General features: G+C 43.8%; 1 protein-coding gene across 4 annotated transcripts in view; it reads left to right on the top strand.

The window, feature by feature from the left end:
- tdp1 (tyrosyl-DNA phosphodiesterase 1) overlaps nucleotides 1–15,807 on the top strand; it is a 74,657-nt gene extending 58,850 nt beyond the window's left edge. For all 4 annotated transcript variants that reach the window (XM_055863821.1, XM_055863820.1, XM_055863819.1 and 1 more), the window contains one exon: nucleotides 15,616–15,807. In XM_055863821.1, the coding sequence (XP_055719796.1) occupies nucleotides 15,616–15,689 (74 nt within the window). In that variant the 3' untranslated portion in view covers nucleotides 15,690–15,807. The remainder of the gene's footprint in view (nucleotides 1–15,615) is intronic.
- Nucleotides 15,808–24,861: the final 9,054 nt, after the last annotated feature.

Below are 24,861 nucleotides of genomic sequence, written 5' to 3'. Positions count from 1 at the left end.
CCAAGCGTCGGCTAGAGTAGTGTAAAGATCGCCGCCATTGGACTCTGGAGCAGTGGCGTTCTCTGGAGTGATGAATCAAACGTTACCATCTGGCAGTCCGAATCTGGGTTTAGCTAATGCCAGGAGAACGCTACCTGCCCCATTGCATAGTGCCAACTGTGAAGTTTGGTGGTGGAGGAATAATGATCTGGGGCTGTTTTTCATGGTTCGGGCCAGGCCCCAGTGAAGGGAAATCTTAACGCTACAGCATACAATGACATTCTAGACGTTTCTGTGCTTCCAACTTTGTGGCAACAGTTTGGGGAAGGCTCTTTCCTGTTTCAGCATGACAATGCCCCCGTGCACAAAGCGAGGTCCATACAGAAATGGTTTGTCGGCCTCTTGTGAATGAACTTGACTGACCTGCACAGAGCCCTGACCCCATCGAACACCTTTGGGATGAATTGGAAAGCTGACTGTGAGCCAGGCCTAATCGCCCAACATCATTGCCCAACCTCACTAATGCTCTTGTGGCTGAATGGAAGCAAGTTCCAGCAATGTTCCAACATCTAGTGGAAAGCCTTTCCAGAAGAGTGGAGGCTTTTATAGCAGCAAAGGGGGGACCACCTCCATATTAATGTGCATGAGAGATGTTCGACGAGCAGGTGTCCACATACCTTTTGGTCATTTAGTGTAGTTGCATAAAGTGACCCTTCTGTTCTGAGGTAGCTTCTGTAGATACAGTGCCCTCCGTAATTATTGGGACAGTGACATTTATTTTCTTCTTTTGGCTCTGTACTTCAAAACTTTTTAGATTTGAAAACGAACAATGACTGTGAGTTTACAGTGCAGGCTGTCAGCTTTAATTTGAGGGTGAATTTTAATCCATATCGGGTGAACCATTTCAAAATTACACTTTTTGTACATAGTCCCCACATTATAGGGGAGCAAAAGTATTGGGACAAATTCACTTAAGTGTATTAGAGTAGTAAAAATATAATTTTGTGCCCAATAGAAATGAATGGGAAATAATGTATTGTGTCATTTTGGAGTCACTTTTATTAAAATCTTAGTAAATAAGAATAGAATATCATTCTAAGCACTTCTACATGCAGATGCTACCATGATTACGGATAATCCTGAATGAATTGTCAATAAATAGTGAGAAAGTAGTAGAAGCACAAATATCATAACCTCAAGAAATGCTAACCGCTCACCATTACAATAACAGGGAAGGTTAGCATTTTATATCATACCCCCAAGACATGCTAACCTCTCACCATTACAATAACAGGGAAGGTTAGCATTTTATATCATACCCCCAAGACATGCTAACCGCTCACTGTTACAATAACAGGGGAGGTTAGCATTTTATATCATACCCCCAAGTCATGCTAACCGCTCACCATTACAATAACTGGGAAGGTTAGCATTTTATATCATACCCCCAAGACATGCTAACTGCTCACCATTACAATAACTGGGAAGGTTAGCATTTTATATCATACCCCCAACCCAAGAGATGCTAACCTCTCACCATTACAATAACAGGGAAGGTTAGCATTTTATTATATCCCCAAGACATGCTAACCGCTCACCATTACAATAACAGGGAAGGTTAGCATTTTTTGGGAGGTAAGATATTTGTGCATCTATTACTTCCTCACTCATCATTATTCACGATTCATTCAGGATTGTCCTGGTAGCATCCACATTCATGTAGAAGTGTTTAGAAACATTTACAATAAAAGTGACTCCAAAATGACGCACTACATTATTTACCATTCATTTCTATTGAGCACAAAATAGTCTGAAACAACTAAAACAAACAGCAAACGCATCCAACAAATTTGTAGAGTCACAAGCTTGATGTACTGTTGTAACGGCTTTCCTCTTCCTCTTCATCAGAAGAGGAGGAGCAGGGATTGAACCAATATGCAGCGGAGTTTGAAGACATTATTTATTAAAGAAAAACACGAACTCGACTATACACTAACAAAACAACAAACGACGTAGACGCACCTGAACATAAGAACTTACATATAACGAAGAACGCATGAAACAGGAACAGACTACATAAACCGAAAAACAAACAAACCGAAAACAGTCGTGTGGCGCAACGACATACACAGACACAGGAGACAAACCACCCACCACAAACACTGTGAAAACACCTACCTAAATATGACTCTTAATTAGAGGAACGCCAAACACCTGCCTCTAATTAAGAGCCATACCAGGCAACCCATAAACCAACATAGAAACAGAAAACATAGAATGCCCACCCAACTCACGTCCTGACCAACTAACACATATAACAAACTAACAGAAATAGGTCAGGAACGTGACATAACCCCCCCCCATAAGGTGCGAACTCCGGGCGCACCAGCACAAAGTCTAGGGGAGGGTCTGGGTGGGCATCTGACCACGGTGGTGGTTCAGGCTCCAGGCGAGGTCCCCACCCCACCATAGTCAATCCCAGCTTCCATCTCCCCCTATGAATGTCCACCCTCATCTTACCCCCACAAAATCCTTTTGGTAACATCGACAACAGGGGCAGCACCGGGACAGAGGGATAGCTCAAGACAGAGGGATAGCTCAAGACAGAGGGATAGCTCAAGACAGAGGGATAGCTCAAGACAGAGGGATAGCTCAAGACAGAGGGATAGCTCAAGACAGAGGGATAGATCAGGATAGAGAGGTAGCTCAGGATAGAGAGGTAGCTCAGGATAGAGAGGTAGCTCAGGATAGAGGGGCAACTCCGGACTGAAAGGCAGCTCCGGACAGAGAGACAGCTCTGGACTGAGGGGCAGTTCTGGGTAAATAGCCGCTCCGGGCTAAGGGACAGCTCATGACTGGCTGACGGCTCTGGACGCTCATGGCTGGCTGACGGCTCTCGACGCTCATGGCTCGCTGACGGCTCTGGCCGCTCATGGCTCGCTGACGGCTCTGGACGCTCATGGCTCGCTGACGGCTCTGGACGCTCATGGCTGGCTGAAGGCTCTGGACGCTCATGGCTCGCTGACGGCTCTGGCAGATCCTGTCTGGTTGGCGGCTCTGGCAGATCCTGTCTGGTTGGCGGCTTTGGCAGATCCTGTCTGGTTGGCGGCTCTGGCAGATCCTGTCTGGTTGGCGGCTCTGGCAGATCCTGTCTGGTTGGCGGCTCTGGCAGATCCTGTCTGGTTGGCGGCTCTGGCAGATCCTGTCTGGTTGGCGGCTCTGGCAGATCCTGTCTGGTTGGCGGCTCTGGCAGATCCTGTCTGGTTGGCGGCTCTGGCAGATCCTGTCTGGTTGGCGGCTCTGGCAGATCCTGTCTGGTTGGCGGCTCTGGCAGATCCTGTCTGGTTGGGGGCTCTGGCAGATCCTGTCTGGTTGGCGGCTCTGGCAGATCCTGACTGACGACTGGCTCTAGCGGCTCCTGACTGACTATCGGCTCTGACGGCTCGGGACAGACGGGCGGCTCTAATGGCTCAGGACAGACGGATGGCTCAGACGGCGCTGGGGAGACGGATGGCTCAGACGGCGCTGGGGAGACGGATGGCTCAGACGGCGCTGGGGAGACGGATGGCTCAGACGGGGCTGGGGAGACGGATGGCTCAGACGGGGCTGGGGAGACGGATGGCTCAGACGGCGCTGGGGAGACGGATGGCTCAGATGGCGCTGGGGAGACGGATGGCTCAGATGGCGCTGCGGAGACGGATGGCTCAGACTGCACCTGTCTGGCGGAAGGCTCTGGCTGCTCCTGTCTGGCGGAAGGCTCTGTAGGCTCATGGCAGACGGGCAGCTTTGCAGGCTCATGGCAGACAGGCAGTTCATGCGCCGTTGGGCAGACGGCAGACTCTGGCCGGCTGAGACGCACTGTAGGCTTGGTGCGTGGTGCCGGAACTGGAGGCACCTGACTGAGGACACGCACTTCAAGCCTAGTGCGGGGAGCAGGGACAGGGCACACTGACCTCTCGAAGCGCACTATATGCCTGGTGCGTGGTACCGGACTGAGGGCACGCACCTCAGGACGAGTGCGGGGAGAAACAACAGTGTGCACAGGACTTAGGAGACGCACATGTGGCTTAGTGCGCGGTGCCGGAACTGGAGGCACTAGGCTGGAGACACGCACCATAGGGAGAGTACGTGGAGGAGGCACAGGGCTCTGAAAACGCACTGGAAGCCTGGTGCGTGGTGTAGGCACTGGTGGTACTGGGCTGGGGCGGGGAGGTAGTGCCGGAAATACCGGACCGTGAAGGCGTACTGGCTCCCTTGAGCACCGAGCCTGCCCAACCTTACCTGGTTGAATGCTCCCCGTCGCCCGACCAGTGCGGGGAGGTGGAATAACCCGCACCGGGCTATGTAGGCGAAAACCATGCGTAAGGCTGGTGCCATGTAAGCCGGCCCGAGGATACGCACTGGAGACCAGACGCGTTGAGCCGGCCTCATGACACCTGGCTCAATGCCCAATCTAGCCCTACCAGTGCGGGGAGGTGGAATAACCCGCACTGGGCTATGCACTCGTACAGGAGACACCGTGCGCTCTACTGCGTAACACGGCGCCTGCCCGTACTCCCGCTCTCCACGGTAAGCCTGGGAAGTGGGCGCAGGTCTCCTACCTGCCCTTGGCCCACTACCTCTTAGTCCCCCCCCCAAGAAATTTTTGGGGTCTCCTCTCGGGCTTCCAGCCACGTCTCCTTGCTGCCTCCTCATACCACCGCCTCTCTGCTTTCGCTGCCTCCAGCTCAGCTTTGGGACGGCGATATTCTCCCGGCTGTGCCCATGGACCTCTCCCGTCCAATATTTCCTCCCAAGTCCATGATTCCTGTGTAGTATCCTGCTCGACTTCTCGCCGCTTGGTTCTGGATCGGTGGGTGGTTCTGTAACGGCTTTCCTCTTCCTCTTCATCAGAAGAGGAGGAGCAGGGATTGAACCAATATGCAGCGGAGTTTGAAGACATTATTTATTAAAGAAAAACACGAACTCGACTATACACTAACAAAACAACAAACGACGTAGACGCACCTGAACATAAGAACTTACATATAACGAAGAACGCATGAAACAGGAACAGACTACATAAACCGAAAACAGTCCCGTGTGGCGCAACGACATACACAGACACAGGAGACAAACCACCCACCACAAACACTGTGAAAACACCTACCTAAATATGACTCTTAATTAGAGGAACGCCAAACACCTGCCTCTAATTAAGAGCCATACCAGGCAACCCATAAACCAACATAGAAACAGAAAACATAGAATGCCCACCCAACTCACGTCCTGACCAACTAACACATATAACAAACTAACAGAAATAGGTCAGGAACGTGACAACTGTAGTCAATGCATGCTATGATTGAGACCAAATACTCAATATTTTACTACTTTTATACACATTTAAGTGAATTTGTCCCAATACTTTTGCTCCCCTAATACGTGGGGACTATGTACAAAAAGTTCTGTAATTTTGAAATGGTTCACCCGATATGGATGAAAATACCCTCAAATTAAGGCTGAAAGTTTGCACTTTAACATCCAAAGTAATTGTTTGATTTAAGATCCAAACTTTTGGTGTATAGTGCCAAAAGAAGAAACTGCTTCACTGTCCCCATTACGAAGGGCACTGTATGTTCTTGTGTAAGGTGGTGTTGGTGGTGGGGGCAGGGATGAAAGGACAGAGGTGGGGAGAGACTGATGAGAGGAGAGCGGTGGAGAAGACACAATTATGAGAGCGAGAGGAGAGAGTGTTTGTGAGGACAGGAATGAGAGGAGAGAGACGGGTGAGAAAAGAGGTGAAGAAGATAATGAGAGCGACAGGTAGAGCGAAGCGTATGTGAGGACAGAGATATTGTGTGAGCGCCAAGGATGAGATGAGGGAGGGTGAGAGCGGAGTGCTGATATAGTGTGAGGCTGACGTCGGAGACGGTGTTCGGGAGTGTCAGCTGTGTCTGTCAAGAGCCGGCTCGCACACGGCAACAAGTGGTGTGTTCGTCTTTGTGCGTGAATGAGAAATTGGCTGTGAAATTGTACTGTCCTTGAGCCGTGCTAGTTCATTCATGTACATGATGTAAGCACGGTGCACCAGGCTTCTACACACACTCTTCGCTGAAGATCACACACACAGATTGAATCTTATGTAAACCATATAGTACACACTTAACAAGATACAAGATTTTGAATTAAACATGGCAACATGTTGTCGAATCCCGTGGGCCTTTGAGTGTGTAGACCTTTACTCAATATCATCCATTTACATGTCACTATTGAAAGAACTTATTGTTCTCTGGAATAAAGGAAGGTTCATTATCTGTACATCACACACAGCATGGCTGCTGCGTTTGGGAAAGGAAGCACTGCTGGGACTGTTCAGGGAACTGTCATTCACTTTAACCCAATTTTCCTCTGCTGGTAACCATGGTCACCACTGTTGTAATGCTGGCCCATAGTGACTTGGCCAGGACTGGTGATACCATAGTGAAAAGTGTGTATGGGAGACAGAGTGAGAGGGGATCAATTAGTTTTTACATGAGCCTGGTTGTCAGTTTGTGCCTGCGTCCCATATCTCACCTTATTCCCTATATAATGCACTACTTTTGACTATGCGGCGATTCTGGTATCTCAGATTGTTCTATAAAAAATAAAGTGGCTCACTTTTATTTTGCTCCCGAACATTAGAGCAAAATTTGTGTGCAATTTCCTTCCTTTCTTTTTGTTGTTTAGTCTCTGTTAGTCAGCACCTCTACAAATAACGTTTGGGTGTGCGTCAGCTTCTGCCTTTTACTATCTCAGATTGTTCCGGCAATTCTCACATAAATACTTAATTGGGAGGAAAAGTGTTGAACATGCTTTTAACATTTTGTATCACAAACAATTGTTTTGAAAGTCATGATGAAAGTGGCCATTATCATTATTATTATCTCAAAAGTACCCTTTGATTTTGTTCATTTTTAGACATATCATTGGAACAATATACTCTTTAAACACATCACATTTCCAGAGTAGGCTCTCTGCTACTTTTGAAGAAATGATCCATGTTATACATAGAAACGGACATTATAGGTCATTAAAGGGGAACTACCTCCTAGAACCAACCTCTGTTTATAAATGGCCTATGTCGCATCGAAATATTCAATTTAAAGTGTAAATAGGATAATTTTGGTCATAAAGTCAGTCTCGTCCGAAATGACATTTGGAAGTGAGTGCATCACGCTGTCCAATTTCCCAGAGACAACAAGATGTGGTCCGTCCCCAGCTGCCATGTGTCGTCAAGTCTGCAACGCAAGCACATTTGCTCTGCATAGGAATGGAAATGTTGGTGCAAACTTGTAATGCATTTAACAATATTGCGCAAGATGGTAAGGAATGGATTGCATACAACAACGAATGTACAACATGATGGCTGTGACTTGTGTGTAGTAAGTAGCTCGATAGCTAGCTATGATGCTGTGATGTACATAATATATACATAGCCTCTCCCTAATGTGTAATGTCATGTATTATAGAGAGGAAGATTTGCACCTGACGATAAGGTTTGATAGGATATAACATTAGCCAGTTTGCTATCGATAACGTTTCAACTCAAACTAGCTTACTAAGAAGGTCCCTGCTAGCTAACATTAGCTAGCTAGCCAATTAGTTTAAACTCGGACAAAGATATTGATAACTAACTCGGATTTGCAAGTTTGGTAGCTAGCTACTTTTATGAGAACAGGCATGTTTGGGTTTGCACTTGCTCTTGATAACTCAGGCCCTGGCGGTGTTCTGCCTTTACTGTAATGGAACTGGAAGTCATGATCAGGGGCAAGGTTAGAACTAGCTAGCTAGCATTCAGGGACTTTGTCTGCTATAGTGCTACAACAACACGCCTGTTCTCATAAAAGTATATTTTGTATTTTCTACTGTAGGGCAAAAAGAAATGAAGGATGGTACTTGTCTAGCCTGAGTACCAATCTTTTTAGCTAACATGCTACAAATATGTGTCCGCAAGCTTTCAGTAACATAGTAACAGCGTCCGCGTCACTGGCCTGAATCTAGTCTGTACTTAGTCACTGTATTAGTATAATTACTTCCAAACAAAATCAAAGTTTATTTTCTCGCTATATGTTTATTAAGTGGTGATATTTTATTTAATTCACAGGCTACTTATAAAAGCTGGTGGACTTGTTGTTCAGTGGGGCGGCAGGTAGCTGAGCGTTGGGCCAGTAACCGAAAGGTTGCTGGATCGAATCCCCGAGCTGACAAGATAAAAAAAATCTGTCTTTCTGCCTCTGAGCAAGGCAGTAAGGCACTATTCCCCGGGCGCCGAAGACGTGGATGTCAATTATGGCAGCCCCCCGCACCTCTTATTCAGAGAGGTTGGGTTAAATGCAGGAAGACACATTTCAGTTGAATGCATTGTAGTACAACTGACTAGGTATCCCCCTTTCCCCAATATCAGGAGCAGAAGGCTGAGGCAGTATGTGGCCAGGCACCCACTTCATGTTGGTCACATTTGATCTGCTCATAGGTCAGAATACTATCACTTGCCTGTCCTGGAACTCGCCTATCAACCATTGGGAGTGTAATCAGTGCTGTCTGTATCAACTGTACCTTGTTTTTCTACAGATGGACAGGAGAGAGAGTTTATCATGGAGTCCCCTGACTTAAAGAGGTTGATACAGATCTTTGAACTGGGAGAGTCCTTGTGCCCGACATTAAAATTATACATGACATCTATTACTTTTCGTTGTCTTTTGTTATTATTGAATTGAATGGTGGGAGGAAGTACCCTGTGTATTCTTTAAACATGTCAGGGAACTGTCTTATATGGAACACAGTATGAAGGGATGACGGCTAACATGTACCACCAGACGAAATGCTGATAGGTACAGTATCTGTATCGGCTGTGAATGACAATAGAAGATGAAAGACGATCGTAACATTTGCACACTGTTATATTAGCAAAACACCACTTTTTTAAATTCTACATGGATCTGTTACACTTGAAATTTATCAAAACACTTTGTTTAGAATATCTACATAAGTTCAGCAGTTGCACTCTTCTCATCTTCCTCTGTAGGCTACTGAGCGATTCAAAGCTTCCTCCTGGTGGAAGCTTGGTCAGTAGCTAAAGAGTGGTATGAGAAGAGTTCCATCTTCCTGCATCTCACGTCTGCCTGTATTTATTGAACTCTGCCTGCTGGACCAATGGGTTGAGGCAAACTCATATTGTAGGTCCGGCCCTAGTTTATGTGCTAACCAGGAGCTGCATGGCAAATGGTCCAGGAACACAAGGAAAGCACAAAGGACAATGCCCAAGGACTAGTTAGCCCTTCCCCCTCTGAGGGGACAAAATAAATCTCTGTTACAGTATCCAGAGGACTGACTATTGAATGTGTGACAGAATAATTCTATAGTATCCATGTTTGGTATCCATCTGAAACTTGTTCACTGGGGATAACTCTGATGCTACCTACAGTGCCTTCAGAAAGTATTGATGCCATTTCCCTTTTCCACATTTTGTTACGTTGGATTCAATAAAAAATCAATCTATACACAATTGCCCAAAATGACAAAGCAAAAACAGGTTTTTATGACATTTACATAGAAATACGACATATACATAAATATTCAGACCCTTTCCTATGAGACTCAAAATTGAGCTTGTTTCTACATCTTGATTGGAGTCCACCTGTGGTAAATTCAATTGATTTGAAAAGGTACACCCCTGTCTATATAAGTTCCCACAGTTGACAGTGCATGTCAGAGCAAAAAAGCCATGAGGTCGAAGGAATTGTCCATAGACCTCCGAGACAGGATTGTGTTGAGGCACAGATCTGGGAAAGGGTACCAAAAAATGTCTCCAGCATTGAAGGTCCCCAAGAACACAGTGGACTCCATCATTCTTAAATGGAAGAAGTTTGGAACCACCAAGACCCTTCCTAGAGCTGGCTGCCCTGCCAAACTGAACACTCGGGGTAGAAGGGCCTTGGTCAGGGAGGCGACCAAGAGCCCAATGGTCATTCTGACAGAGCTCCAGAGTTTCTCTGTGGAGATGGGAGAACCTTCCAGAAGGGCAACCATCTCTGCAACACTTCAGCAATCAGGCTTTTATGGTAGAGTGGCCAGGCGGAAGCCTCTCCTCAGTAAAAGGCACATGACAGCCTGCTTGGAGTTTGTCAAAAGGCACCTAAAGGACTTTCAGACAAGATTCTCTGGTCTGATGAAACCAAGACTGAACTCTTTGGCCGGAATGCCAAGCTTCACGTCTGGAGAAACCTTGCACGATCCATACGGTGAAGCATGGTGGTGGCAACATCATGCTGTGGGGATATTTTTCAGTGGCAGGGACTCGGAGACTAGTCAGGATCGAGGGAAAGATGATCGGAGGAAAGTACAGAGATCCTTGATGAAAACCTGCTCCAGAGCGCTCAGGACCTCAGAATGGGGCGAAGGTTCACCTTCCAACAGGACAACAACCCTAAGCACACAGCCAAGACAAAGCTGGAGTGGCTTCGGGACAAGTCAAGATGTCCACCATTGTTCCTGTACCCAAGAAAGCACAGTTGTGAATCTGATGCAGCTGAAGAGCTACTGCCCCCTTACCCGGGAAAGCACTGAACAACAGGCAGGGACGTTGGACCATCAAAAATGCACAAATATGAGAACTTCATTGATTTGCGGTTCACCTATATTGGGAGTAGGGCCTTTCCTCAGCCACAGTGTGTTTATATGTGCAAAAGTACTATCTCACAACTCAATGAAACCTTCACTCTTGCGCAGACATTTAAAAACAAATCATGCCAATTTGAAAAATAAGTTTTTTGAGTGAGAATTAAGACTTTAGAGTAGTAAGACGTGTATAAAAGCAACAGATACCATTAATAAGAAGGGGCTAGAGGCATCTTATATGGTGAGCTACTGAGTGGCTAGGACAGGCAAGCCCCATACTATTGTGTAGGACTTAATTCTTCCTACTGCCACAGATATGGCTGAGACAGTGCTGAGGGGGAAAGGACAAGAAACTATACAGACAATACCTTCATCAAACAACACTGTTTCATGAAGCATCAGTGACATGGCAAGAGATGTTTTGAAACAATTACTGCTTTGCATACAAGCCAGTGAATTCTATGCGCTACAGCTGGATGAGTCAACAGACGTGGCGGGCCTGGCACAGCTCCTGGTATATGTCCGTTATGTTTATGGGGGTCAATAAAGGAAGACATCCTCTTCTGCAAACCACTGGAAGCCAGGACAACAGGAAAGGATATTTTTAAAGTACTGGACAGCTTTGAGACATCAAATGGACTTTGGTGGTTAAGATGTGTTGGTATCTGTACTGATGGTGCAAAAGCCATGACAGGGAGACATAGTGGAGTGGTAACGCGAGCAGTTGCTCCCGATGCCACTTGGGTACACTGCAGCATCCACCGAGAGGCTCTTGCTGCCAAGGGAATGCCTGACAGCTTGAAAGACGTTTTGGACACTACAGTGAAAATGTGAAAACTTTTTTACGGCCCCTGAACTCTCATGTATTTTCTGCACTATGCAATGATATGGGCAGCGACCATGTAACACTTTTACAACCTACTGAAGTGCGCTGGTTATCAAGGAGCAAACTATTTACACGTTTTTTTGAATTGAGAGACGATCTTAAAGTTTCCTTTACTGACCATAATTTTCACTTGTCTGACCGCTTGCATGATGACGAGTTTCTCACACGACTGGCCTATCTGGGTAATGTTTTTTCTCGCCTGAATGATCTGAATCTAGGATTATCAAGGACTCTCCGCAACTATAACAATATACAATTGAGGCTATGATTAAGAAGCTGGAGCTATTCTCTGTCTGCATTAACAAGGACAACACACAGGTCTTCCTGCAGAAAGTTTTTGGTACCCTTCCCCATTTCTGTGCCTCGACACAATCCTGTCATGGCGCTCTACGGACAATTAATTTGACCTCTAGGCTTGGTTTTTGCTCTGACATGCACTGTCAACTGTATAACCTTACATAGACAGGTGTGTGCCTTTCCAGTCAATACTCCAATCAAGTTGTAGAAACATCCCAGGGATGATCATTGGAAACAGGATGCACCTGAGCTCAATTTCAAGTCTAATAGCAAGAGGTCTGAATACTTATGTAAATAAGGTATTTGTTTTTATTTTTTATACAATTTCTAAAAACCTGTTCGTTTTGTCATTATGGGGACTTGTGTGTAGATTGAGGAAAAAATGTAATTTCATCAATTTTAGAATAAGGCTGTAATGTAAGAAAATGTGGAAAAAGTCAAAAGGGTCTGAATACTTTCTGAATGCACTGAACAAAAATAGAAAATCAACATTCAACAATTTTACAGAGTTACAGTTCATGTAAGGAAATCTGTCTATTGAAAGAAATGAATAAGGCCTTAATCTATGGATTTTACATGACTGGTAATACAGATACCTTTTAAAAAATAAAATAAAAAGTAGGGGCGAGGATCAGAAAACCAGTCAGTATATGGTGTGACCACCATATGCTCCATGCAGCGCAACACATCTCCTTCGCATCGAGTTGATCAGGCTGTTGATTGTGGCCTGTGGAATGTTGTCCCACTCCTCTGCAATTGCTGTGCTAAGTTGCTGGATATTGGCGGGAACTGGAACATGCTGTCGTACACGTTTTGTCCAGAGCATCCCAAACATGCTCAATGGGTGACAAGTCTGGTGAGTATGCAGGCCATGGAAAAACTGGGACATTTTCAGCTTCCAGGAATTGTGTACAGATGCAGCGGATGAATGGCACAACAATGGGCCTCAGGATCTCGTCACGGTATTTCTGTGCCATCAAATTGTCACCGATAAAATACAATTGTGTTCATTGTCCGTTGCTTATACAGTTGAAGTCGGATGTTTACATACACTTAGGTTGGAGTCATTAAAACTCTTTTTCAACCACTCCACAAATTTCTTGTTAACAAACCACAAACCATAGTTTTGGCAAGTCGGTTAGGACATCTACTTTGTGCATGACACAAGTAATTTTTCCAACAACTGTTTACAGACAGATTATTTCACTTATAATTCACTGTATCACAATTCCAGTGGGTCAGAAGCTTACATACACTAAGTTGACTGTGCCTTTAAACAGCTTGGAAAATTCCAGAAAATGATGTCATGGCTTTAGAAGCTTCTGTTAGGCTAATTGACATAATTTGAGTCAATTGGAGGTGTACCTGTGGATGTATTTCAAGGCCGACCTTCAAACTCAGTGCCTCTTTGCTTGACATCATGGGAAAATCAAAAATCAGCCAAGACCTCAGAAAACAAATTGTAGACATCCACAAGTCTGGTTCATCCTTGAAAGCAATTTCCAAACGCCTGAAGGTACCACGTTCATCTGTACAAACAATACAATGCAAGTACAAACACCATGGAACCACGCAGTTGTCATACCACTCAGGAAGGAGACGCGTTCTGTCTCCTAGAGATGAACCTACTTTGGTGCGAAAAGTGCAAATTAATCCCAGAACAACAGCAAAGGACCTTGTGAAGATGTTGGGGGAAACAGGTACAAAAGTATCTATATCCACAGTAAAACGAGTCCATTGTTATGTTTGGAGGAAAAAGGGGGATGCTTGCAAGCCGAAGAACACCATCCCAACCCTGAAGCACAGGGGTGGCAGCATCATGTTGTGGGGTTGCTTTGCTGCAGGAGGGACTGGTGCACTTCACAAAATAGATAGCATAATGAGGAAGGAAAATTATGTGGATATATTGAAGCAACATCTCAAGACATCAAATTTTTGGGTCACATACACATGGTTAGCAGATGTTAATGCGAGTGTAGCGAAATGCTTGTGCTTCTAGTTTCAAACATACAGTAATATCTAACAAGTAATCTAACAATTTCACAACAACAAAGGAATGAATAAGAATATGTACATATAAATATATGGATGAGCGATGGCCGAACGGCATAGTCAAGATGCAGTAGATGGTATAGCGTACACTATATACATATGAGATGAATAATGTAGGGTATGTAAACATTATATAAAGTGGCATTGTTTAAAATGACTAGTGATACACATGCATTACATCCAATGTTTTATTATTAAAGTGGCTAGAGATTTGAGTCAGTGTGTTGGCAGCAGCCACTCAATGTTAGTGATGGCTGTTTAACAGTCTGATGGCCTTGAGATAGAAGCTGTTTTTCAGTCTCTCGGTCCCAGCTTTGATGCACCTGTACTGACCTCGCCTTCTGGATGATAGCGGGGTGAACAGGCAGTGGCTCGGGTGGTTGTTGTTCTTGATGATCTTTTTGGCCTTCCTGTGGTGTAGGTGTCCTGGAGGGCAGGTAGTTTGCACCCGGTAATGCGTTGTGAAGACCTCACTACCCTCTGGAGAGCCTTGCGGTTGTGGGCGGAGCAGTTGCCGTACCAGGCGGTGATAAAGCCCGACAGGATGCTCTCGATTGTGCATCTGTAAAAGTTTGTGAGTGTTTTTGGTGACAAGCCAAATTTCTTCAGCCTCCTGAGGTTGAAGAGGCGCTGTTGTGCCTTCTTCACAACGCTTTCTGTGTGGGTGGACCATTTCAGTTTGTCCGTGATGTGTAGGAACTTAAAGCTTTCCACCTTCTCCACTAATGTCCCGTTAATGTGGATAGGGGGGTGCTCCCTCTGCTGTTTCCTGAAGTCCACGATCATCTCCTTTGTTTTGTTGACGTTGAGTGTGAGGTTATTTTCCTGACACCACACTCCGAGGGCCCTCAACTCCTCCCTGTATGCCATCTCGTCGTTGTTGGAATCAAGCCTGCCACTTTAGTGTCGTCTGCAAACTTGATGATTGAGTTGGAGGCGTGCATGGCCATGCAGTCATGGGTGAACAGGGAGTACAGGAGAGGGCTGAGAGCTCACCCTTGTGGGGCCCCTGATTGATTTAATATGTCCGTAAACACACCAGCCAGCTGGTCTGCACATGCTCTGAGGACACGGCTGGGATGCCGTCTGGGCCGGCAGCCTTGCGAAGGTTAACACGTTTAAATGTTTTACTCACGTTGGCTGCGGTGAAGGAGAGCCCACAGGTTTTGGTAGCGGCCGTGTCGGTGGCACTGTATTGTTCTCAAAGCGAGCAAAGAAGTAGTTTAGTTTGTCTGGGAGCAACAAATCAGGGTCCCCGACGGGGCTGGTTTTCTTTTTGTAATCCGTGATTGACTGTAGACCCTGCCACATACCTCTCGTGTCTGAGCCGTTGAATTGCGACTACTTTGTCTCTATACTGACGCTTAGCTTGTTTGATTGCCTTGCGGAGGGAATAGCTGCACTGTTTGTTTTCGGTCATGTTTCCGGTCACCTTGCCCTGATTAAAAGCAGTGGTTCGCGCTTTCAGTTTTGCACGAATGCTGCCATCAATCCACGGTTTCTGGTTGGGGAAGGTTTTAATATTCGCCGTCGGTACAAAATCACCGATGCACTTGTTAATAAACTCGCTCACCGAATCAGCATATACATCAATGTTGTTGTTCGACGCTATCCAGAACATATCTTTATAAATATAGCTTTATAAATACATTTGATTGATTGATAGTGCCGCGGCAATTCACCTAGCTTCCAAATAGGGGAGAAATGCTGAGAAATTCTAGATCTAGCACCTTTAATGTGTGTGTTTTTGTGTTTTTCCTCAGATCAGCCATGGATGTGGAACATTCCCTACACCCAGGCTCCAGACACACACGGTAACATCTGGGTCCCCTCCTGAACCACCACGCCAGACACACACACGTTCCCTTAAAAATCCAGTTACACGCACCACTTGCCAGACCTTCCATATTCTGCTCCTATGGTGCACAGACAGGCTAAATCGAATGGAATTGAGGACAAGACACTGTTACACTCTCTCTCTCTCTCTGTCTCCCCTTCTCACTACCTGTCCAGTCCAACTCTGTCTCCTTAGTACAGTTATAACTGTCTGTCATCTCTCATTCGTGTCAACCTTCTCCCTACCCTTTCTCCCTCTCTTTTTCATACTGTCTGTCTCTCACTTGTCTTCAGTAACTCTGACCTAAAGGCATCTCTTACTTTCCATTACCTGGTGCTAAAGTGAGGAAATAACCTCCTCTCTCACTTTTGTACACTAGCCTCACTCTAGTGCCGCGCTGGCCAAACCTTCTCCTGGAGAACTACTTTGTTTGCAGGCTTTTGTTCCAGCCCTACTCAAACACGTTGGTATTACATTGTTTTGTTATTGTAGCTATTCATTTAATCATGTACTGTAAGTTTCCTTTGTAATATGTGCAACAACAAAAAATCACTCACCATGTTTGTTATTAAAAATAATAAAAAAATCCCTAGTATGATGACTCTTATGTGCATAATGTAGAAAATGAAGAACATTTTATTCTGGTGGATAAAAATCTATACAATCTATAGTTGAATTTGGAAGTTTACATACACTTAGGTTGGAGTCATTAAAATGTGTTTTTCAACCACTCCACAAATTTCTTGTTATAACAAACTATAATTTTGGCAAGTCAGTAGGGACATCTACTTTGTGCATGACACAAGTAATTTTTCCAACAATTGTTTAAAGGCAGATTATTTCACTTATAATTCACTGTATCACAATTCCAGTGGGTCAGAAGTTTACATACACTAAGTTGACTGTGCCTTTAAACAGCTTGGAAAATTCCTGAAAATGATGTCATGGCTTTAGAAGCTTCTTATAGGCTAATTGACATCATTTGAGTCAATTGGAGGTATACCTGTGGATGTATTGCAAGGCCTACCTTCAAACTCAGTGCCTCTTTGCTTGACATCATGGGAAAATCAAAAGTCAGCCAAGATCTCAGGAAAAAATATTGTGGACCTCCACAAGTCTGGTTCATCCTTGGGAGCAATTTCCAAACGCCTGAACGTACCACGTGCATCTGTACAAACAATAGTATGCAAATATAAACACCATGGGACCACTCATCAGTCAAACCACTCAGGAAGGAGACGCATTCTGTCTCCTAAAATTGCAAATCAATCCCAGAACAACAGCAAAGGACATTGTGAAGATGCTGGAGGAAACAGGTACAAAAGTATCTATATCCACAGTAAAACGAGTCCTATATCGACATAACCTGAAAAGCCGCTCAGCAAGGAAGAAGCCACTGCTCCAAAACCGCCATAAAAAGCCAGACTACAGTTTGCAACTGCACATGGGGACAACATCGTACTTATTGGAGGAATGTCCTCTGGTCTGATGAAACAAAAATATAACTGTTTGGCCATAATGACCATTATGTTTGGGGGGGGGGCAGCATCATGATGAATTATGTGGATATATAGAAGCAACATCTCAAGACATCAGTCAGGAAGTTAAAGCTTGGTCGGAAATGGGTCTTCCAAATGGACAATGACCCAAAGCATACTTCCAAAGTTGTGGCAAAATGGCTTACGGACAACAAAGTCAAGGTATTGGAGTGGTCATCACAAAGCCCTGACATCAATTCTATTGAAAATTTGTTGGCAGAACTAAAAAAGCGTGTGTGAGCAACGAGGCCTACAAACCTGACTCAGTTACACCAGCTCTGTCAGGAGGAATGGGCCAAAATTCACCCAACTTATTGTGGGAAGCTTGTGGAAGGCTACCCAAAACGTTTGACCCAAGTTTAACAATTAAGGCAATGCTACCAAATACTAAATGAGTGTATGTAAACGTCTGACCCACTGGGAATGTGATGAAAGAAATAAAAGCTGAAATAAATCATTCTCTCTACTAGTATTCTGACATTTCACATTCTTAAAATAAAGTGGTGATCCTAACTGACCTAAAACAGGGACATTTTTACTAGGAGTAAATGTCAGGAATGGCGAGAAACTGGCGAGAAACTGAGTTTAAATGTATTTCGCTAAGGTGTATGTAAACTTCCGACTTCAACTGTACATGTTATACATCTCATAAACATGCTTCCAGACCATCACAACAATGCAGCTGTTTCAGTCAGTCAGCAATGCTTGGCAGAGCCTTGGAGTAGAAGCAGAGAACTCTGTTTGAGTGAAGTCTGTTAGAGCCACAGACTCACATATCTGATAAAGCATTCAAGGCTACTGAATCCAGACACTATACTTTCAAAGCCTTTCAACCAGATTAGAGCAATGGTGGAATTGGGCAGAAACCTTGAGCTCAAATGGAGAATATGTGATGATTGCTGCAGGTTTTCTGTGGTGTTTGTAGCCTAGGCCTACTCATCTAGCCTGGGATTTTGGGGGGGGGGGGGTGTTCAAATTTTAATCAACTGCTGCTTAGCAACTGTGATAGAAGCTACCTTTTATTGCCATGGCCATTGGTTCCCCATTCCTCCAACAATGTTTTGTTTTCATTATTTATGGCTGAAGCAAAAACTGAGCAACAATAATCAGCTGACAATAGTCAACATTGAAGCTACTACTTTCAGTAGTACGCAGTGACTGTGCACCTTTCAGTTTCTCAGTCCTCTCCTCTGTCCCCTAAAGTGTCCCTTTGTAGCCCTTTATACCACTCACAGTAGACTGGTTCTGTCCTGTTTGGCGAGAGATATCAGAGACCAGGAAGTAGCCTACGCAGGACGTGTCAGTCAGCATTACAGGAGGGACTGGGCTGGAGAGCGGGATAGGCACCAAGGCAGTTTTCTACCTGATGATCACTTACGCCTCGAACACACCTACAGAGGTTTGCACTAAAGGGTAAGCAGCAGCATCTGGATATGTGTGCAACAAAAGTTCAACGTTCACCTTCTGCTACAATTTATGTCAAGCCGTCTACGCATACAATTTGATGCATACGTTTGATAAATCCAACATCGGCACCATACAGAACGCACTGCAACTGCCTCTGCAACACAATCCAGCGTTCCGTTGGAAATTAATTTTTGCTACTTCGGGTGTACCAAGGCGCACGACCCTGTAGGTGTGATCGAGGCATTACAGTAGGCTACCAGCTAATGGATAACAGATGGGCTCCCGAGTGGTGCAGTGGTCTAAGACACTGCATCTCAGTGCAAGAGGCATCACTGCAGTACCTGGTTTGAATCCAGGCTTTATCACATCCGGATGTGATTGGGAGTCCCATAGGGCGGCGCACAACTGGCCCAACGTCGCCCGGGTTTGGCCGGGGTAGGCCGTCATTGTAAAGAATTTGTTCTTAGCTGACTTGCCTAGTTAAATAATAATAATCAGCGGGGTAGTCGTGAAGCTACTTTTAAAAGTCCCATGTCGTTTGCACTGTGAAGCTGATCTCACCCAATTTCGCAAATTCTAACTGCATTGAGATAATACGAACATAATGTTATAGGCCGTTCCAGACTATTTGTGGATGTTTCGCTGGAATCATTTTTGCATTACCCATGCCAGAATTAATCAAATACAGTTCGCACGAGGGGTACCTCGGCACCTCTAAGGAAATCTGACAAACAATGCAACTTTAAAGTTAGACTCAGCAAAATGAAGTTGGTAGATATTGGGCGTGTTTGAGTGGTAAGTCGAAAGCAAGTCGGGGAAGTGCAGCTGCAACGGCCGAAAGTCGGACACTGATATGGTTTTCCTACAGCAAGGCTCAGTGCAACATGACAGCGATGTCATTGTTTGTTTGTAAAAGTTTTTCTTTATAATGTTAAAATAAATGTCTCCAACCGCAGTATCTCACATTCACAAATAAATATTATACACAGTGTACAAAACATCTTTCTATGACATAGACTGAGCAGGTGAATCCAGGTGAAAGCTATGATCCCTTATTGATGTCACTTGTTAAATGAACTTCAACCAGTGTAGATGAAGGGCAGGAGACAGGTTAAAGAAGGATTTTTAAGCCTTGAGACATTTGAGACATCAATTGTGTATGTGTGCCTTTCAGAGAGTGAATGGGCAAGACAAAATATTTAAGTTCCTTTGAACAGGGTAAGGTAGTAGGTGCCAGGCGTTCTTGTGTCAAGAACTGCAACGCTGCAGAGTTTTTCCACACTCAACCGTTTCCCGCGTGTATCAAGAATGGTCCACCACCCAAAGGACATCCAGCCAACTTGACACAACTGTGGGACGCATTGGAGTCAATATGGACCAGCATCCCTGAGGAACTCTTTTGACACCTTGTAGATTCCATGCTCCAACGAATTTAGGCTGTTCTGAGGGCAAAAGGGGGGTGCAACTCAATATTAGGAAGGTGTTTTTAATGTTTTCTACACTCAGTGTATGTGTGTACATTGTACAATCAATTGGTGTGAGAGAGAGACTCAAATATATTCATTTGCACATATCCACTGTATATGAATTGCAACAAAGTTGGTTCCTGTTTCAGCCAGGACTTTGGTCAAGTTCTCCTGGGTCTAACAAAAACACACTAACAATAGAGCCTCCCACGAGGCAGGCGACGGTTGGTGAAGAGCAACTGCAGAAACTTGCAGTAAAAACTTCTTTGATCACATGATATTTGTGAAATTCATGCAGTCGACATAATGCAACACACTTTGAAAGGCGCTAACCAACGACGGTCACCGACTTGGCAATAGTGATTTGCTCGAACGCGCCCATTGAGATGACGCCGTTACGCACAGTAGCTGTGCAAGTGCACCGGTTCGCTTCGCGCTGTTACAGCGTGGCAGCCACGGAACCAAAACTGAGAAGTTGGACCTTGCACTTCAACTCTCTTAGTTGCAGAAATTGACCCACTATTCTGTTTACTTTCTGCATCTACTTATCGCTGAGTCTAACTTCAATATGACTATTTAACATTGCTTTATTTTTCATTTAAAAAATCCTGTTGATGATAAGGTGAGAGTCGAGGTAATTGGGTATCTTTTTAAATGAAACATTCCCAACAGTTATGGGACTTCTGCCAGAATATCAAACTATACATGGGCTGTCCCGCGAAATGAGTGCCTTTCGCATCCCTTTAATATTTTAAGTAGAAATTGTGCACCAGTATTGAATTGTAAAAGCCTGTCATATTAAAGGAAGCGCCCTTTAATATAGACCACATGGGGAATTGTATGAATCTGATTTTTAATATGAATAAAGATTCATATTAAATTCAGCATTTTTACATGTCCCTCCAAGCACCCTCTGTGATTAACCCATTTAACCCCAACATTTCACCATCATTGTAAAGCCCTAGTTATTTATTTTCTTTCACAAAGTCATTCCTGAAGATGATTATTTATTTAATGTGATTAGGGATTAATTTATGTCTGTCACTGATTTTACGTGAAATGAACTCTCGTTTTAATAAGGTGAAACTATTCCTTTAAAAAAAAAAAAAATTCAAAAGAAACATTGAACATCTAAAAGTGAAATCAGTGTATAAGCAGGTGAGCTGGTTCTACTCTTTTGGGTCATTTGCTGTGTTTTGTGGGGGAAAACGGAGCGGGTCGAGTGTACCACGCCAGCCTTGTTACTGATATTTAGTCTCGCGTAGCCACAACTCCAAAATCACGTTGTGGTCACACCAATAATTTTTTTTACCCCAAGGCAAGTCATTTGATTGGCTTGACGTGTTGTGAGGAGTCACTGGTTTCCACCGCTTTGTAGCTACTTTTGTGCCATGGACTTCACCAGGCTTTCCCGATTACATGCTGACTAGACTGGGCGAGTGCATGCTGATTTTGTCCATCCACACCAGACGTGATCAGGACACTACCAGTCAAAAGTTTGGACACCTACACATTGAAGAGTTGTTCTTTATTTTTTTATTATTTTCTACATTGTAGAATAATAGTGAAGAAATCAAAACTATGAAATAACACATGTGGAATAAGGTAGTAACCAAAGAAGTGTTAACTTTTTATGGCTGCAGGGGCAGTATTGAGTAGCTCTGATTAAAGGTGCCCATTTCAAACGGCCTCGTACTCAATTCTTGCTCGTACAATATGCATATTATTATTACTATTGGATAGAAAACACTCTCTAGTTTCTAAAACCGTTTGAATTATATCTGTGAGTCAAACAGAACTCATTTGGCACAAACTTCCTGACCAGGAAGTGGAAAGTCTGAAATCGATGCTCTGTTCTACTTCCTGCCTATACATGGGCATGATACGTATTAGTATACGTGCACTTCATACACCTTCCCTTGGATGTCAAGAGGCGGTGAGAGAAGAAATTTCGTGTTTATCTTGGTCTGAAGTGGAATACAAGCTCTTTGTATGACGTGTCCGCCCATTTCCTGTTTTCTGGAGAGCGCGAAAGGGGACTTGGATTTGCCTTCTGTTTAGCTGCCGTTATAGGCGACTAATATCTCCGGCTTTGATTTTATTTGATACATGTGACCATATCATCGTAAAGTATGTTTTTTCAATATAATTTCATCAGATTATTATCATTATCATTATATTATCAGATTTCGGGAGTTTTGCCGTGTTCCGTTCTCTTCCGTTTGTTGACAAGGAGAGCTTCGAGCCACTTGGCTAGTGCGCTTGCTAAATCAAGAGGGAAAATGGACGTTCTAAATCCAAACAACGATTGTTCTTGACAAAGGACACCTTGTCCAACATTCTGATGGAAGATCACCAAAAGTAAGAAACATTTTATGATGCTATTTCATATATTTGTCGTGCATGTGAACTAGTCGCCGGCGCCCAACTTTGGGGTACTCAGCTATACCGAAGCTGGATGTCGTAATGAAGTTATTTTTTAGAATTCTAACACTGCGATTTCATTAAGAACTAATGGATCTATCATTTCCTATACAACATGTATTTTTTAGTTATGTTTATGAATAGCTATTTGGTCAGAATATGTGTGTCAGAAAACGTGTCAGAAAAATATCGTTGCTGTTTAGACGTTGTGGAAAAAGTAGCTAAGATAGCAACATGTATAACCACTGATTTCAGCTCTAAATATGCACATTTTCGAACAAAACATAAGTGTATGTATAACCTGATGTTATAGGACTGTCATCTGATAAAGAATATCAAGGTTAGTCAAAAATTATATATCCTTTGCTGGTTTGTTACGATCGCTAACTTTTACTGCTGGGAAATGGCTTGTCTTTCTGGCTATTGTGGTAAGCTAATATAACGCTATATTGTGTTTTCGCTGTAAAACACTTAATAAATCGGAAATATTGGCTGGAATCACAAGATGCCTGTCTTTCATTTGCTGTACACTATGTATTTTTCAGAAATGTTTTATGATGAGTAATTAGGTATTTGACGTTGGTGTCTGTAATTATTCTGTCTGCTTTCGGTGCAATTTCTGATTGTAGCTGTAATGTAAACTATGATTTATACCTGAAATATGCAAATTTTTCGAACAAAACATAGATTTATTGTATAACATGTTATAAGACTGTCATCTGATGAAGTTGTTTGTTGGTTAGTTTGGTTGGTTCTTGGTTAGTTAGGTTGGCTTTGTGCATGCTACCTGTGCTGTGAAAAATGTCTGTCCTTTTTTTGTATTTGGTGGTGAGCTAACATAAATATACGTGCTGTTTTCGCTGTAAAACATTTTAAAAATCGGACATGTTGGCTGGATTCACAAGATGTGTACCTTTCATTTGCTGTATTGGACTTGTTAATGTGTGAAAGTTAAATATTTAAAAAATATATATTTTGAATTTCGCGCCCTGCACTTGAGCTGGCTGTTGTCATAAGTGTACCGACGTCGGCCTTGCAGCCATAAGAAGTTTTAAACAAATCCAAATATATTTTAGATTTTAGAGTCTTCAAAGTATCTACCCTTTGCCTTGATGACAGCTTTGCACACTCTTGGCATTATCTTGAACGAGTTCCCACATATGCTGAGCTCTTGTTGGCTGCTTTTCCTTCACTCTGCGGTCCAACTCATCCCAAACCATCTCAATTGGGTTGAGGTCGGGTGATTGTGGAGGCCCGGTCATCTGATGCAGCACTTCATCACTCTCCTTCTTGGTCAAATAGCCTTTACACAGCCTAGAGGTGTGTTAGGTCATTGTCCTGTTGAAAAACAAATGATAGTCCCACTAAGCGCAAACCAGACGGGATGGTGCATCGCTGCAGAATGCTGTGGTAGCCATTCTGATTAAGTGTGACTTGAATTCTTAATAAGCAAAGCACCCCCACACCATCACACCTCCTCCATGCTTCACGGTGGAAACTAAACATGCGGAGATCATCTGTTCACCTACTCTGCGTCTCACAAAGACAGCAGGTGGAACCAAAAATCTAAAATTTGGACTCATTTCCACCGGTCTAATATCCATAGCTTGTGTTTCTTGGCCCAAGTTAGTCTCTTATTATTATTGGTGTCCTTTAGTAGTGGTTTCTTTTCTGAAATTTGACCATGAAGGCCTGATTCACGCAGTCTCCTCTGAACAGTTAATGTTGAGATGTGTCTGATACTTGAACTCTGTGAAGCATTTATTTGGGCTGCAATTTCTGAGGCAGGTAACTCTAATGAACTTATCCTCTGCAGCAGAGGTTTCTCTGGGTCTTCCTCTCCTGTGGTGGTCCTCATCCGAGCCAGTTTCATCATAGCGGTTGATGATTGTTGCGACTGCACTTGAAGAATTTTTATTTATTTAACCTTTATTTAACTAGGCAAGTCAGTTAAGAACAAATTCTTATTTACAATGATGGCCTATTTAACCTTTATTTAACTAGGCAAGTCAGTTAAGAACAAATTCTTATTTACAATGACGGCCTACCAAAAGGCAAAACGCCTCCTGCGGGGACGGAGGATAAATAAATGAATAAATAAAATATATGAAATAAATTAATAAATAAAATATAAATATAGGACAAAACACGCATCACAACAAGAGAGACAACACAACACTACATAAAGAGAGACCTAAGACAATAACATAGCAAGGCAGCAACACATGACAACACAGCATGGTAGCAACACATGATAACAACATGGTAGCAGCACAGAACATGGTACAAACATACTCCCAAGTACTTGTATGAGGTGACTACCTCAAGCTCTAAAGC

The sequence above is a fragment of the Salvelinus fontinalis genome, chromosome 15, assembly GCF_029448725.1.
Source record: "Salvelinus fontinalis isolate EN_2023a chromosome 15, ASM2944872v1, whole genome shotgun sequence".
NCBI classification, from domain to species: domain Eukaryota; kingdom Metazoa; phylum Chordata; class Actinopteri; order Salmoniformes; family Salmonidae; genus Salvelinus; species Salvelinus fontinalis.
This window is presented reverse-complemented; position numbering and strand designations above follow the sequence as displayed.